Source organism: Harpia harpyja, chromosome 23 (assembly GCF_026419915.1).
Source record: "Harpia harpyja isolate bHarHar1 chromosome 23, bHarHar1 primary haplotype, whole genome shotgun sequence".
Lineage (NCBI taxonomy): Eukaryota > Metazoa > Chordata > Aves > Accipitriformes > Accipitridae > Harpia > Harpia harpyja.
In genome coordinates, this window is record NC_068962.1 from 11462183 (window position 1) to 11477978 (window position 15796).

Here is a 15796-nt window from a genome sequence, read left to right on the forward strand (position 1 = left end):
TTATTAATACTGTAATTTAGTGATTAATAGGATAAAGACTTTGCTGAAGATTTGTTTCATAAACTACTTCTGTTGAAATACTAGAATTCACAACAAATAGTTTTGAAATCTCCTTGTTTTCTATAATAAAACTTGGAGAATTCATCTAGACTGATATTTTAGAGATTACTTTTTTAAAACCCTTCAACTAAAGTAATACATTTTTTAAAAATAGGTCTTTTTTATAAATAAAGAATTAAAGTATCTAAGCTAACATAAAGTCCTTTAAGACATGTAAATATTTGCTTGAATTAAATATTTTAATTTAATTTAAAAGATTCCTGCGCACACAAGGCAGGCACTTACTTGGCAGACTGAGCAATTTAAAAACATTTTCACACAGAATTTTCAAGTACTGAGGGAATGTAAAAATTAAATTTGCATCAAATTAGAAGACAGTGGCTTAACTAAAATACATGATTGCATTTGGTTCTTTTCAGCCCGGTAATGGCAAACTCACAACGTCTGATACAGTGAATGGTCTCACTTTGAACACAAAGGCGAAGAAAAATAAGAACTTTTCTTTTACAGATATGATACGGGATCCCTCAGCATGTCTTCAGGTGATCGTTATGATTCAGCGCAGGGGCGATCGGGGTCACAGAGTTACCTTGAAGATCGGAAACCATACTGCAGTAGACTAGAAAAAGAAGATAGCACTGATTTTAAGAAGGTATCTGATTCAGTAATTTTGGTGCAAAAATAGAATTTTATTACTGTTATTCATAAATTGTCTGGAAATAATCTCACATTGCATAACAAATGCAGTTTAAAGCAACTCAGCTGAATGGAGGAGCAGAGCAACCACTACAGTGGGGGAAAATGCACATTACAAAACAGCTTCTGGCTTTTGCACTTTTCTCTTTGAGGCAAGGAAGAAATTCAGAGGAGCCAAGATCCATTTTTTATGACAAATACTATCATGCTATTTTTTTGGTTGATTGTATCATTGAAACTGCTTTATACATATGTGAAGCCTTTTATTTTATGTGTTTGCTAGCTCACATACATATACTGTAAATTGTTTAGATCTTGCTTTAAAATAGAGGAGTGTGTCAGAAAGTTTACTGTGGTGTCTAATCTGTGAAGTCTGAAGCAAAAATGTGGCAAGTATTTTTTTTAATATGTGTAAGGTAAGTTATGTGCTCCCTATGCAAAGTTGCTTGTTTCTAGGAATACTTGGTAACAGTTCTTTAAAGTGCTTGCTAATTCTAAACACCTTTAAAATCTATGACTGATTTTTACTTCTTAGACTATCAATGGGTATTTGTTCATTTTACATGCAGCTTAATCATGGTTTTTGAATTTTTCAGCTAATCTCACTGAATTATTACTCACTGTTTTTTAAATGAATATTTTCTCTTAGCTTTATGAACAGATTCTAGCTGAAAATGAAAAACTGAAAGCACAGTTACATGATACCAACATGGAACTTACAGATCTTAAGCTACAGTTGGAGAAGACCACTCAGGTTTGTATAAAACAAAAAAGCATGTACTTAGCTGACAAACTAGAAGCACCCCAGGCTATGGGCTGCTCTTTACTAGGCATCGGCTTTGTTTCTTATCAAAAGATGGAAGTGAAGAAGAGTACCTCTCTGTTTCTAAAGAGAAAACAGCGCAGGATTCTGGTCTACAGCTGTGAACAAAATGTGTGAGACTGCCTCCTGCCTATTTAAGTAGTAGTGGTTCTTGCCAGCATGTATCTAGAACTTCTTTGCAGGGTAGAGATAAACGCTTTCTGCACTGTTAAGTTTATATTCAAACTGTCGGTCGGGATTGATTGATTAATTCATAAACCTGCTGGCAGATTGGCATAACCTGCCAGTTCTTCCTGGCTGGTTAGATAGCTTTATCTTAGAACTGAAGAGCAAATAGTGCATTCCAGTTACAGATAACTGCTGTCAGATAACAGTGCTGCATACAGTAATGCCAAATATGTACACAAAAGTTAAATTAGTCATAAATTGCTGTAGAAAGAGTTTTCTATTCTCGGATCGTATTTGCCACAGTTTACCTGTACTTGTGTCTTCCATGTGTACCCTGTAAGCATTAGTGATGTACATTAAAAAGATGTTTGTTTTGTAATGCTTTTAGGTAGAAATACTATATTACTCCTATTTGCCAAAAGCTATGTAGTGATCAAATTACTTAGGGATGGTCACAGAGGAAGTGCGTGATAAATCCAGTTCATTCTTCTTCGTTCTTTATTTCAGTGTTACTTCCCTGAACACACTTTAAAATGCTTTTGAAGACATACTTCGGACAGAATACTAAAATGTCCAATCGAATTGTTTTTCCTCAGTTTTATGTTGTTTAAGAACAAGTATCAATGTCTTTATTAATTTTGTGTTACAGAGACAAGAAAGATTTGCTGACAGATCACTCTTGGAAATGGAGAAAAGGGTGAGTTTCTGCCAAAGATCTCTTAAGTACTCCAATTCAGGCTTTGTTTTAGTTTGTTTTGCAACCCCTATCCTGGATATATTTTAGTGGGAACAGAAGCCTTTCTTATAACTTGCATTTTTTAGAAGATTTGGGGGTTTTAGGTTTCAAAGTGGCAATGAATGTGAGATGCTGTGAGATGGAATTACTCTTAAGAATTGCCTTCAGGTTGCCTGTTAGTTTGTGATAACCAGGTTCTAAACCCCACTGCCCTCCAGAGATCTGCTGCTTGATCCATCGTATCCAAAACAATGTTGGCACTCCAGAGGGTTAAGCAGATTCAGAGTGCCTCATCTTCTAATGCATTTCCAAGATTCAGAGACTTTAATTTCCTCAGAGCTTTCCAGAGGCATGTGCGTTGTTTTACCAGTTATTGTTGGTAATGAAGTAGCTGTTTCTACCTCACAGACGTGAGACCTTAAACCTGCCAATGATATAAAATTAATCATAATCTGTCTCTTTCCCTGTACTGTAACTTTTTCCAGAGGGAATATGATACTGAGGCGGGAGGAAGAATGAATAAGCAGTGTGGGAAGAGAGGCATCAGGGTCAGAGACAACCCTAAATTGAATGGGAAAGGAGTCATATAATAAATCCATATGTGAGATGGACTACAGGAATTATTTCAGAAGTTGGACACATGATAATTCTAGGCTGTAGTTTCATGCTAGTTTAAAATCCATCCCTAGAAAAGTTTAGTTCCACAGCAATGTAAAGCAAACTACGTCGGTTTTGTTGTGGTCCTGGCTTCCTGCATGACCCTGGCCACATGTTCCTTTCTCCTCCCCTGATCCTGGAGTGACACATTAGACACTTAAATGGGAAGAAAACTAAATGGACTTTGACAGTAATAAGTTATACATTTATTTGTCTCTGGTAAACTTCACATTCACTAGCCTTCTATGTTTACTTTCCAGTATTTGAGGTTTAGAACACAACTTTTAGTTCTACAAACCTGTCTGGTGTATAAACAAACACTTGGTAGATTTTATAGGGCACATGGAGGTGTAGAAATACTCTCAGGCACTTCCTGAAGTTCCATTATCTTTATCTTAATAATCTCTCCAGATAATTGCAGCAGCCTGTTAGCACCTATTTCTCCTTGATTTTTTGGCATCCTGCTGTAGACAGTGATTTCATCAGTAAAAAAGTTTCATCAGCAGCTTTAATTGGTTTCATGCTTGCTGTCATGGCCACACAAGTGGACATTTAATTATTTCATAGATTTAGCTGCGTCCATTACTATATAGGTTCCATACTGCAGAGCGTTCAGTACTGCATAGCTAAACATTATTTCAGCTTTAAATTGCTGCTTTGCGTTTTCCCCAAATAGGCCATTGCATTAAAACAATTGGCTATATTAGAAATTCTTGCACCTTTTTTTTGTAAAGACATTTAGTCCAACAGCAAAATGTCTTTCAGAAATGTTACTCTTCCTAAATGTATTGGTATTAAAGCTAGCAGGTAAAAAAATAAAGTTAGTGATGATGCTGTATGGCTGAAACATGATTTACATAAGATTTAGGAGATGTTCCTTGTATTTTATAATTTTAAACTTCTTCTCAGACAAGAATTTAAAACAGGAATTTCTTTGTGATTGTATTTCCCTTGTTAAAATCTGGAGTTACTTTTGCTTTGAAAGTGACTGAAGCAGTCTCTCAGCTGCTAGTCATCAATAACTGGTCTCTAGAAATAAGCTTACTGAATTCAGAATTTAAGAATAATTTTAAAGACATCTTTTTAGTGTGTAATGTAACAACATAAATGTAAAACGTAGAAACAAATTGTAGAGCTTTTCTAAGTATACTTTTCCAAGTATATGACTTCACTAAAACAAAATACAAACCTGAAGATGTCTATATAAATTACACAGAGAAAAGGGGAGGGAAAAAGTAAAGTGGTGAGAATAAATTGGAAGAAATAAAAGGCTGGCAGAGAAAACGTGAAGGCATCTTTGAACTATGACATTTTCAAGCTGAAACATATCTTTTCAGTAAAAAAGATGGGAACATTTATTAAACCTAGAATTGCACAGTAATCAAATTTAGAAAATACTGGCTTCGAATTTTTTTTTAACTCAGCCTTCAGAAGTGGGTTTCCATGATGTGATTTGGTGATTGTCGATATTGTTCATTTGACAACTGTTTACCAGAAAGGGGCTATTTCCATGGAGATGGGGGGGAAGATTGGATCACAGATGCAAGGCCCTCACAATAAATAGGGAAAAATAAGGGTTTCATTAATGACCTGTCACTCTGAAAAGTATGCTAAAAGTCCTTTGCAGGATTTCATATGATGTGATAATAAAACTCAAACTGCCAGGTTTCAGTCTGGATTAGAATTCAGAATTGTAGGTACCTTTAACCAGTTTCCCCCAAATTTAGAATTCATGAGCTGGGAATTTGGGTTGTGGAGAGTTATGGTTTTTGCTATTACTGAATATACAAATATATGTAGGTATATACATCTGGTTTTACTTCTTAATAATTTTATAACTCTGGGTTCAATTTTTCACCTATGTATACCCCCATACCTCAATCTCACTGCACCAAGCCTGTGGTTCCTAGTTGCTTTGATAAATACAAATGAGCTATTGTATTTTATAAGCTGAGAGACTAGCATGTATTTTTTTCATTTTGAGGGTTACAAAAGTTCCTTGGCGTACCTTATAGAGTTGTTGAAGTGTATCATAAAATTTTAGACTGCATAAATTTCAAACCCTTTCTTTGAGTCCAGGGACTAATCAAATAATACTGGCAAATCTTCCCAGTGAAACTGCAATGTGTTATTTTGTTGGCATTCCTCAAGCCACTTCCTAAAAGAGTAAGCAGTTCAGGAAAAAGAGAAGCATAGCTTCATCTAATCAAAACAATAAGTTTTAAAAAAAATCTTGTATCTAGGCCAGTCTATTTAAATGTTTCTTTTATATAATGTGAAGTATACAAAGTTAATGAAATACAGATTTTATTTAATTGGCTTTTATTGCTAATAGTTGTTCTTAGACAAACTCAACATGCTAGTTAAGCAAATGCATCAAGAGGACTAACAAATTCTAACCATCTGAAATTTTGAGATCTATTTGATCATTCATCCCTTGGTAATTGCAGGAATTGTCAAATACTGCTTAATATAAGAACACTGGTAATATATGTTATTCTTCAAAGCTAGTAGGTAACTGATACAATTCTAAGTGATGTAAGACGGTGTGGGTTTTTTGTTAGTCACTTGCTTACTGCAGTTAACTTGCTGGTACTTACTATGCCCATTACTATCAGTCAGTATCATTATGGGAAAGGTCTTAACTCGAAGGAGTTAAGTACATTAAGTACTAACAACTGCAGTAATCTATTACTTTGATAAACCTTTAAAGTTGTTTGCTAAAATGGGAAAATGTTGGGGTATAACTGCACTATGATTAAACTAAATTCAAATGATTTATATCTGAAAGGTGACCGGCAAGAGTCAGTATCTACTGGGCGGTATGATCTAACCAAAGTTTTACACACCTCAGTCAATGCTGCTTGCTGTTTGCGTAACACCGTTGTATGCAGATGCATATGTCCACTTCGCAATAATCTCTTGCTTTTGCCTTTCACACTTTGGAAGAATCTGAATGTAGAGTACTGATAACCGCAGCTGCTTTTAAATGAGGCACACTGCATTGTCTGACACAGGAGAGCAAGCAATCAAGCTATAAACCCCTGAAGTCTATTGCATTAGCTATTCATATGTCAGATGTGTTGAAAATTAGGTTTAAACGAAAGAACGTCATGTAGAAATATGGTAGAGTGTCTGCACTGCAGACTGCAGCATAGTATAGAAAACCCTCAGCTAACTTTCAATAAGCTAGCTTGGGTACTGTCATCAGTGTAATCAAAACAACCTGAAGTTCTCTCCAAAGGATAATTTCTCCTGCTTCTCAGGTAAAAAGGAAAAAAGGAAAATAAAACTATACTAGAAACGCAGAAAATATTCAGGAAACATTTACTCAAGAAGCAGGTGGTCTTACGTAGCTAGATTTCTTTGGTACTCAGCTGAAGTCCTTTAATGTAAATTTGGGTGTATCTACACTACGTTGCAGTTTATAGTGTGGACAGATCCCACTGAGCTGAGACAGATGTTTCAGCTACGTTTGCTTGTCTATGAAAGCTTATGCTTTTGTGCTTGTTTCTTTTAATACTCTTGTTTGTTTCTGATCATTTTCTGCATTTCTTGTATATTAAGCTATTACAGAAGCCTAGCTCATGAAAAATAGATCCAAACAAATGGTACTTAACAGCCTGTCTAAATTTGTGTGAAGGAAGGGGTGACAAAATTTCTATATATCACTGCCATCACAAGTTTCCTATCCACACTATGCTTTTGGTTGTATGATCTTTGAAACTTGAAGTATTTCACTGTTACCACAGTATTTACAAGCAGTAATTTTTTAAAAATGGTATTGTTCAATGTTAACACACATCTTTTGATTTAGGAAAGAAGAGCTCTAGAAAGAAGGATATCTGAAATGGAAGAGGAACTGAAAGTAAGTAAACTATTACACGTTAAACTATTAATAACAAAGTGTATGACTATGTCAGTGCAACATGTAGTCTCGCAGTATTACTTGTCTCTGTAATTTCATTAGAAAATAACTAAGTTACAGCTGCATTTCAAAATCACTCATGTCATAGAGCTTGTAGTGAAGCTGTTACAGCGGCATAAGCAGTCATACATGTACGACTTCTAAAAAGGTGCTGAGACTTAGGCTTCTGTAACATGCTGGCTAACAAGAAACATCAGAGATGGTTGGAGCGAAACATATCTTGATCTAATCAAGATGGAATCACAATCTATGATTTTGATGCGATACCCTATGTTTTATTAACTTAAAAATAATGGTAGCATATAATTCCATAGGTATTTAACCATTAAATGTTGCTTCAGCTGTTACCTCATGCTCTCTAAATTATGTATTAGACAGCATGTTACCAATATTGAAAGAAAAACTTTCATTTTTATAGAGTGAATAATAATCAGGTTTTAGTTAACAAAAAGCAGTAGATAGATTTCAGACGTTGACAAATAAGTAACATTTACCACATGCGCAGATTTCCATTTTTTTTCAACTATGTATAAACTGAATCCCAGAAGAAAAATACTTTTTTAGTACATTTCTGGCTTTTTTTTTTAGCCAGTCATGGTATGACTTTTCTCATTTCCTGGTTTATCAATGTTACGTTCTCTGATATGATTAAGAAGGGTGAGGAATTTGGCAGGTTTGTTTTGTACTATGTCCTTGGATATAATACTGGACAGGGTGAACCAAACTGATAGAATTAATAAGAAGGGTGAGGAATTTGGCAAGTTTGTTTTCTATGATGTCCTTGGATGTAATATTGGACAGGGCAAACCAAACTGATAGAGTTAAAGTATGACTAGAAAACTAGTGGAACATGATAAAATAGAAAACATTGTTGCACTCCAAAATTTTAAAGAAGTACCACTGTTTTGACATTTGATATTTGTCATTGGTTAATAAAAATTTTCCTTTCAAGCTCATTTTTGAGCTCCCTCTGGTGCTTGGAAATGGCATTAACTTCCAAATACTTTCCATTAAAATACATGCACGAAGTTTTGTTGAAATAATTGAAGCTGACAGGCAGATGTAGGCAGAAGGCAACCACGATGCCGCCAGCTCCCTTGGATTCAGACCAAGATAGTTTGCTGTAAGGGAGGACACAATGTCTGTGGTTCCTTGAGGGGTCTTTAGAAGTGAAATATGTAGAAAGCAAACTATGGTATAGGAAAATAATTCTGTCTAAGAGTGGAAGACAGGATGTGAGCTTCTATCATCAACCTGTAAATTCCTGTCAGGGAAGGTTGGGCTTCCAAGAAAAACAGAGAATGCAAATATAATGCCTTTTTTCAAAAGCTTACTTTCAATAAGCCGTATGTGAAGGTTTTAAATGAACGATTAAATAATCTTGCTATCATTTGTTACACTGCCGTGTAAAAGTATATGTTAAATGTGTCACTATTTACAGACTTTTGAATAGGAGATTTAGTTTGTGCAATTAGGATGTTAAGTAAAGAATTCCAGGAATAGCTCTCATTGTTAATGTATCCTGAACTGTTTTGGAAAGCTGTGACTAATCACTGCTGGTTCTTAGATTGCTTTTCAAGAATGTGCCACTCTTTGATACTTTCCTTTCACAGCGACTTATCTACTTTAAACAGAACTGTCTCTTCTAAGTTTTCTTTCAATTTTGCTCATCTCTAGTTCTTATCAACATAATATACATGTGGGTTTTTTTCTCATTTTCACTCCTATTTCTTTGATTCCTGCAGAACCTGCAACAAATAAAGCAGATTCAATCTTTGAGACACATAAATGAGCGACTGGTGACTGAGAATAGGGCCTTGACCCGAGTGGTTGCCAAGCTGTCAGGGTCCTGTAGGCAACTGCGCTCTGTGGACTTGTAATTTCTTCCTTCTCCTTTGTGTAGCCAGGCAGGTGTTGATGTTCAGTTTGTGCTTGGGTAGAATTTTACTATTAACACTTGTGTGTCAGAAACTGACTTACCGCTGCTCGGTTATGGAAGTGTGGCTAAAGCATGGTGTCCGGTCTACCAACCAGAGGTGTCACAGATGTGTCGGTATGGTATGGTATTGTCCTTACTAGCACTGAAGTTTGTCCTTGCTTACTTGAAGATAAATTGGCAATGATCCAGGAGACCTTTGACATGTTAAAACCTGGGCAACAATTGAAAGGATTTGAGTTCGCATTAGGATACACTGGAGTCACTCCCTTGTTTTGATGTTTGAGTAAATGCTCAAATAGATTTGCCTCCAGTTTTCTAACAAATTGAAATTAGGAATTGAGCTTTCTTACGGCAGTATAATTGAAGTGCATAGAATTGATATGAATCTAGTCTCAACTAAAGAATGTTTGAGAACTGATTTCAGTACTGTGCATTCCTGAACAGTTGCATTAGCAACTTTATTTCTGACAGTTGTGTGTTTTAGTGTTTAGAGGGGACCAAAGTCTTTTCTTTCAGAAATCTGTTGGAATTTCAAGTCGATTAGTATTTTCACATATTAACTTCCCGTGTGGTTCTGGCCAACCCTTATTTTTATCTACACAGCTTAAAACACCCAGTTTTAGCACTAAGTTACGGTTATTGATTTATATTGCTACATATTCAGGCATTCCAGTCGTGGACCAGAATCCTATAGTGCATGGGCTGTGCAAACACAGACACAAAAAAACCTGCCTGGTGTGTCAGATTGGGTCATACTTACTCGGTCATCTGGTTCAGTCCCTTTCTGTTAAAGGTATGAGCTGTTTTGAGTTTCATCTTGGAAAAAAAATGCCAGTTTGTTGTCCTTGGTGTTATTGCAGGGCTGTTTCAGAAACCCACTGAAGGTTCAAAACTTCTATGAGGAACAAAATGTGGTTTCATTCCACACCACATCTATATGCCTTTCTTCCTCTTACATAACAACTGCATAGGATGGAGGTTTCAGTGAGCTTTTAAGATGTGTAGGTTGAAAAAAAAAAAAAAATTCCTTCTGCACAGTGACTCTTGCTAAACTGCTTTCCCTCGCCTACTCCCCTTCCCACTTTAGAAGCAAGGCAATGAGCGTACATTTTTTCATTCTGCTCAGAGTCCAATCTCAGGTTTTCCCCACTAAGAGGCATGAAATAAAGAGGAAGGTTTATCCTTTGGCTTCGTGTCTTCCTGGAGCTGGCCTAACAACAGGATATGGGTAGAGAGGTTGTTCCTGGTCCAGGCCCTGCATTCCTCAATGTTCCCCTGTCTTAACCCTTGCTGAGCGAGTCAAGTCAGCTCACTGACCTGGCTGAAAACAAATCCCTTTATTCGTTATATTACTTGATCCATCTCACCCCAGCGTTGTTGAATCACTAAACTAACACGCAGACAGCAGCAGGAGCGTACTGCTGCGTGAGGAGGGAGAGCTGTCCCTTTAGGGCAGCCCGTTTCACATCAGCTTCAGCTAGCAATGTGGTTTTTCAATGCAGCTGAGCTAATCTAATGACTGCCATCCACAGCCACACATCCATACCATCTTTTTTTGCTAGCACTGGCATTCCTTTAACCATGGTAAGCCAGTTCAGGGTGTTAACCCACAGAAAACTATTCAGTATTCCTTTTTGTAGGGGGAGTTTTCAATGGCAGATCATTGTAGAGCTTGAGGAGCCTGGCTAGCAAAATAAAAGCAATAAAAACACAGCAGGGAGGCTTGACATTGTGATGGTAGCTTAACCATAGCCTGATTAATCTGAACAGGTACCTTAACTGTTCATGAGCTTTTTGTAATCTTAATTTACAAAGCTGTTTCATATCTAAAAACTGCTAAATCCTCCAGCAAACACAGACATTATTATTCCTGTACAAATCTGAGTTGGCTCCACATATCTCAGGTGATTACTGAATAATTATTTGCTCAATGACAGCACTGCAAAGTTACTAGCTAGTCATATAATACAGATAGGCAAAATAGTGCATTTGTAATCTTACTCAGGAATCTCATCACAGGAAGATACTTTGCTATTTTAGTGAGAAGCAAGTTGGAATTCAAAGTTTTAAGTACAGTATGTAACTGTAATTTTACTGAATTTACTGCAAAGCGTTTTTTCCCTGCCTCTGCACATTGAAGGTGTGTGGTGTCACCTCATGAGAAGTTTGAGTACCATAGGAATGCACTGCTCCGAGAAAATTGTATAAATGTCTTTGGCTAGGTTTAAAGTATGTGGGGATTAGTATAGATGAGAAGCACAAGTATTTTAGGTTACTTGAGCTTATCCTTCCTGATCAATCTCCTATTACTCATAACTGCTTTTGTCTCCCACCAGTCTTCCCCTATTCTTTAGCAGACTCACAATAAAAGAGAAAATATTTCCTTAATACCTATTCTACTTATTAGTTTAATCAGGATTAAAATCTATCTACAAAGATTTGCAGACATATAATGGTAATGATTATGTTAAAGCTCTAAATTTGAACAGCAGCTTTTTTGTTAAAACAGTTCACCAGAAAATGCACCACTCTGTGGGTCTGCCTGTATGTAATTAAGCGTGATGGGCTCCATCTCCCTAGTCAGTAAGTTGAAAGAGGACTGTGACATTCCTGGAGTCACTTTGAGGTTTCATTGGGTAGCATACGTGACAACACTTGTCGAGATACCCATTTAACAGAACAAACCCAGACTCCCTTGCTTCCTTGCACAGCTAGATGACGGCTGTTGTGGTTTCACCCAGGATCTTTGGTATGAAGTCTGTAACCGAATGAAAAGGAGGAAGGAAAGGTTTTAGTTGCTTTGCCTGAACAAATGGCTGTTTCATTGTTTGCAGATACATGTCATAGAACAACCCCAGGTTTATCCTAGTATTACAGGTGCATACACAAATGCACGGTACACGTGCCTGTTATCTGGATATGACCCGTAGCACGTCTGTCTCAGACAACAGCAGGTTTTTTTACAGCCTAGAAAACTTAATCCAGATAATACTTGAAAATTGCCAAATGATTACTTGTGTTGCCCCATTTCAAACATCTCGACACGGTTTTTGAAAGTAATCAGCATTTTACAGCACTTTTTGTTCAGAGCACAGCTCTCACTTGACTATAATGGAAGCTTCCCTCTGACTCTGTGAAGAGCTCAGTTTAGGTGGCTTGCCCTAAGCTCCACCATGGAGCAGAGCTGGAATCCAGGTTAGCAGAATGATTTTTACTTACTCTAATTGTAGAGATCACCTTTTTTCCTCTTATGATCTCCTGGCGTCTTCCTTTCACATGCTTTGGTATTTGCAGGTAAATGAACTAGAGATCCTATAACCTCAGTCATCCTCAGTGCACCATCGTGTTTCACTCTGTGAGAGTGTCTGCTGTTTGGTGAACTGAGTGTGGACAGGAGTCCTTCAGAGGAGATGTGTAAATGAAGCCTCTGGTGTAATGCACAGTTAATTAACCCTGCATTTTTAAACTTTTCAGTTCTTTCTGTTCCCTAATAATGTTCGGAATATAATCGGGTTGAAAGTGTGATTTTGCTTGAATAAAATGAAAACAGAACTAGCGGCAAGGAAATTTCATCATGAAAAATTGTGTAGCAGTTGTTACATAGGTCGCTAGCTGGACTTAGACCTCTTGCATGCACTTGCACTGGAGGTTACTGAATAACCGCTGTGCAGGAATAGGCTGTTACCTCCTGTGTAAACCTGCTGCTGGAAACCATACACGTAATTTAGCCATGAGTATTATAGGTGGTTTGCTATCAGTGTGTGAACGTGGATACGGAGAACTGCCGAGATTACTTCTGGTTTCTCTGACAGGTTAAATTCTCCCAGTTGGAACCTCTGTGCACTGACTTGTCCTCCCTTCCTGTCTGATCCTGTCCAACTCTCACCTCACTTGGCTTCTGCCTTCCAGCTTTTGTGCTTGCGTGTCACCCGTCTCCTGTGGCAACCTTAACTTGCCAGCTCCTAACTTGTGTGCCTGAGTATGCAGCCTGGTGTTTCAGTGATCACTTTCGATGATCTGATCTTGTGTGAACTCTGCTATTCAGGGATATGATCTCAAATTATAGGATGTGTGCTTCAACACGAGTTTGGAAGTGGTTGGAAGATTAATGCTATGAGCTAACGAGCTGAATCACACTGTATCTGATCAGATTGAAATCATCCAAGAGCACAGTGGTAGATATGCTTAGCCACAGCATGTTTTTCTGAAAGTGTGCAAGTGCAGTATGGACAAGCCTCTTTAAATTGTTGGTAATTAACATTTTTTTGTTTTGCACTGAAATTTGAAGCATCTAATTACTTTCCTCACGCTACTATAAATGCTTGTGTTAGAGGCTTGTCATCTGCACCACTGAGTTTTAGTGCGTCCAGTCCAAGCAAGTGAAAACTCCTAATCTATAACTCTTAACTGTATCGTGCTAAAAGGTGAGATTTTTCTGAACTGCTGATATGAAGGGGGAGAACTGCCAAGGTGCTTAAGCTGAATAAAGATTTTTCTCCCCAGTGCTTGTTTAGTCTTGCTGCTTTTACTTTGGGTGTAATAGCAAATAACCATCATGTTTCATTTTTCACAGATGCTACCAGACCTGAAGGCAGACAACCAGAGGCTAAAAGATGAAAATGGGGCCTTGATCAGAGTTATAAGCAAACTTTCCAAATAAAGGGTTTACTACAGCAGCAAATAACGGTATTGCACATCACTAGTAACTCCAGTGGACCATAGTATGGCAGTCACTGGAAGTGTGGGAAGATCCCTTGGAGACTGTCATTTTCAGATATCCTGCCAAACGCCCTCTTACCTGTGTGTTTTTTTGTATCAAGATCATTGTTTCTGTTAAAATGCAGCTGCTGAGAAGATAAAATGACTGAGAAATCTTGTTTACAGCTACAGCATAATAAGGAAAGTGTTCAAGGCCAGATACGCCTCAGATATTTAACCAGTAAGCCTTAGTTGTACATAAACACTTTTACATCAACAAAAGCTTTCAGCTCTCACAGAAGACAGTTACTCAATGATGTTTTTGTTGTGCCACAATTCCCAGTTTTTTCTATACTCAGTTTTTCTTTAAATCTTAAGTTTGGAATTTTTTTTTCCCTTCTAATTATTCATGTACCAGATTTTCTTGTACAGTGTTTTCACAGCTTTACCATTTGCAGAGACCACACACCCTTTTAAATTACATATTTGTGTAGCTACCTAGAGTTGTATTGTCCAACCACCTGGAACAGAGATGTTTGGTGGAACATTTGCTTTCACTGTTTGTGCAATATGCATTTATTTCCTATACAAAATGCTTTAAAAGTCAGTTGAAACTAGAAATATTTTAAGAGTCCTGTTTTCTGCCTTTATTGGTCACTTTAAAAAAAAAAAAAAAGAAGTTTGTAGTGAAAGATGTTAGATCCTGTAATCGTCACATTCATTTGAGCAGGTACTGAGTGATGCTGTATATATAAATGTGTACTGGTTTGATTTTTCAGACCACCACGTGGCATGCTTGAATATATTTCCCTATTGCAAATGTCTGTTAATGCAAATTAGGCTACTCCAGAATAGTGTGTTTAACAAAGTTCATTAATTTTTATGGTATAAAGAATTTAGACATTGTACATTGTATGGAGCCCTATCTTTACAAAAGGTCTAAACTATATAAAATACTTTATTATCTTTTCCTCCCATTTTTTTTTCATTTGATAGTGTTCACCATAATAAAAAGTTGCATAAATATAACTGCTTCACTACATTTCACATACCTGTATTTATCTGAGTGCTGTCCAAAACTGTTGTGCTAGCCAAAGTAATGTACTAAATCATTTGAAAAACATAACCCATTACACTCACATTAATGTTTATATGCACTGTTGTTGCCATGTGAGAAGGCATCCAATTTGATAACACCATCATGTCAGACCATTTTATACATTTCAGTGGCCTTTAAAAACAAAAAAAAGTACTTAAGTGAAGATCGCTTTTGTTAGAAACAGCTTTTATATTTTCACTAAACCATTCAAAATACAACATCCTACTGGCACATAGTTTATTGCCTAAAACCACTGAACGGATCAGCCATTAAAACAAATTGTACATTGTAAAGCTTGTAGTAGCTATTGTATTATTGATATATTGTATACTATATTAAATGTGAATTTGTACCCCTTCATTTAAAAAGGTCATTGTGTTCTACTGCCTACTTGGGGGGTGGGGGTTAGTTTTACGGGGGTGGGGTATGTTTTGGTAAGGAAGACGTGATGTCCTCTCTCTGTTGATTGGTTTTTTGAAGATGTAAGGTTATGCTCTTACTACCACGCTCAGGATTCTTGATTTTAAAGGTACACGGATAGTATGAGATATCTTATTGTAATTGATCTGTATGAGAGGTAGGTCTGAACCATAGGGACTTCCATTGTCTTACGCTAACATAAAATACAGAATTGAATGGCTGCAACGCATTGAGTTCTGTTACAAGACAGTTAGGCATATTCTGGATTATATTTGGTAAAGTTTGGGTGCCTGTGAATGAATAAATACGTGTTTCTAATATTTTAGTGTTTTATATTTAGGTTATTTATTCTTTATATCTAAAAAATGAATGGCTACTGTGCTATATTGATTTTATTGGTAGTACTGAGCAGACCTTGTATCTGCATGAAACTAGTTGCAAAACCCACTATTTTGGAAAAAAAAAATTGTATTTTGACATATACAAATAAAATGAATACAAACTATTTTAAATGTGTGAAAGTTTTACTGAGAAGACGTTGAAATTTGTTATGAATTTAAACCATGTTATAA

The 15796-nt window shown here is 36.7% G+C and overlaps 1 protein-coding gene across 2 annotated transcripts in view; it reads left to right on the top strand.

Moving 5' to 3' along the window:
• Positions 1-15729, top strand: part of PPP1R12A (protein phosphatase 1 regulatory subunit 12A) — a 126979-nt gene extending 111250 nt beyond the window's left edge. The window contains exons 19-24 of one of the 2 annotated variants that reach the window (XR_008233169.1): positions 571-712; positions 1406-1510; positions 2397-2444; positions 5932-5962; positions 6958-7008; positions 13581-13633. Coding sequence is in view for 1 of the 2 variants with exons in the window: in XM_052774673.1 (XP_052630633.1) it covers positions 571-712; positions 1406-1510; positions 2397-2444; positions 6958-7008; positions 13581-13667 (433 nt within the window). In the remaining variant the exon portion in view is untranslated. Of the gene's footprint in view, positions 1-570; positions 713-1405; positions 1511-2396; positions 2445-5931; positions 5963-6957; positions 7009-13580 lie in introns of both variants that reach the window. The other variant, XM_052774673.1, reaches the window with a different exon arrangement.
• The last annotated feature ends 67 nt before the right edge of the window (positions 15730-15796 follow it).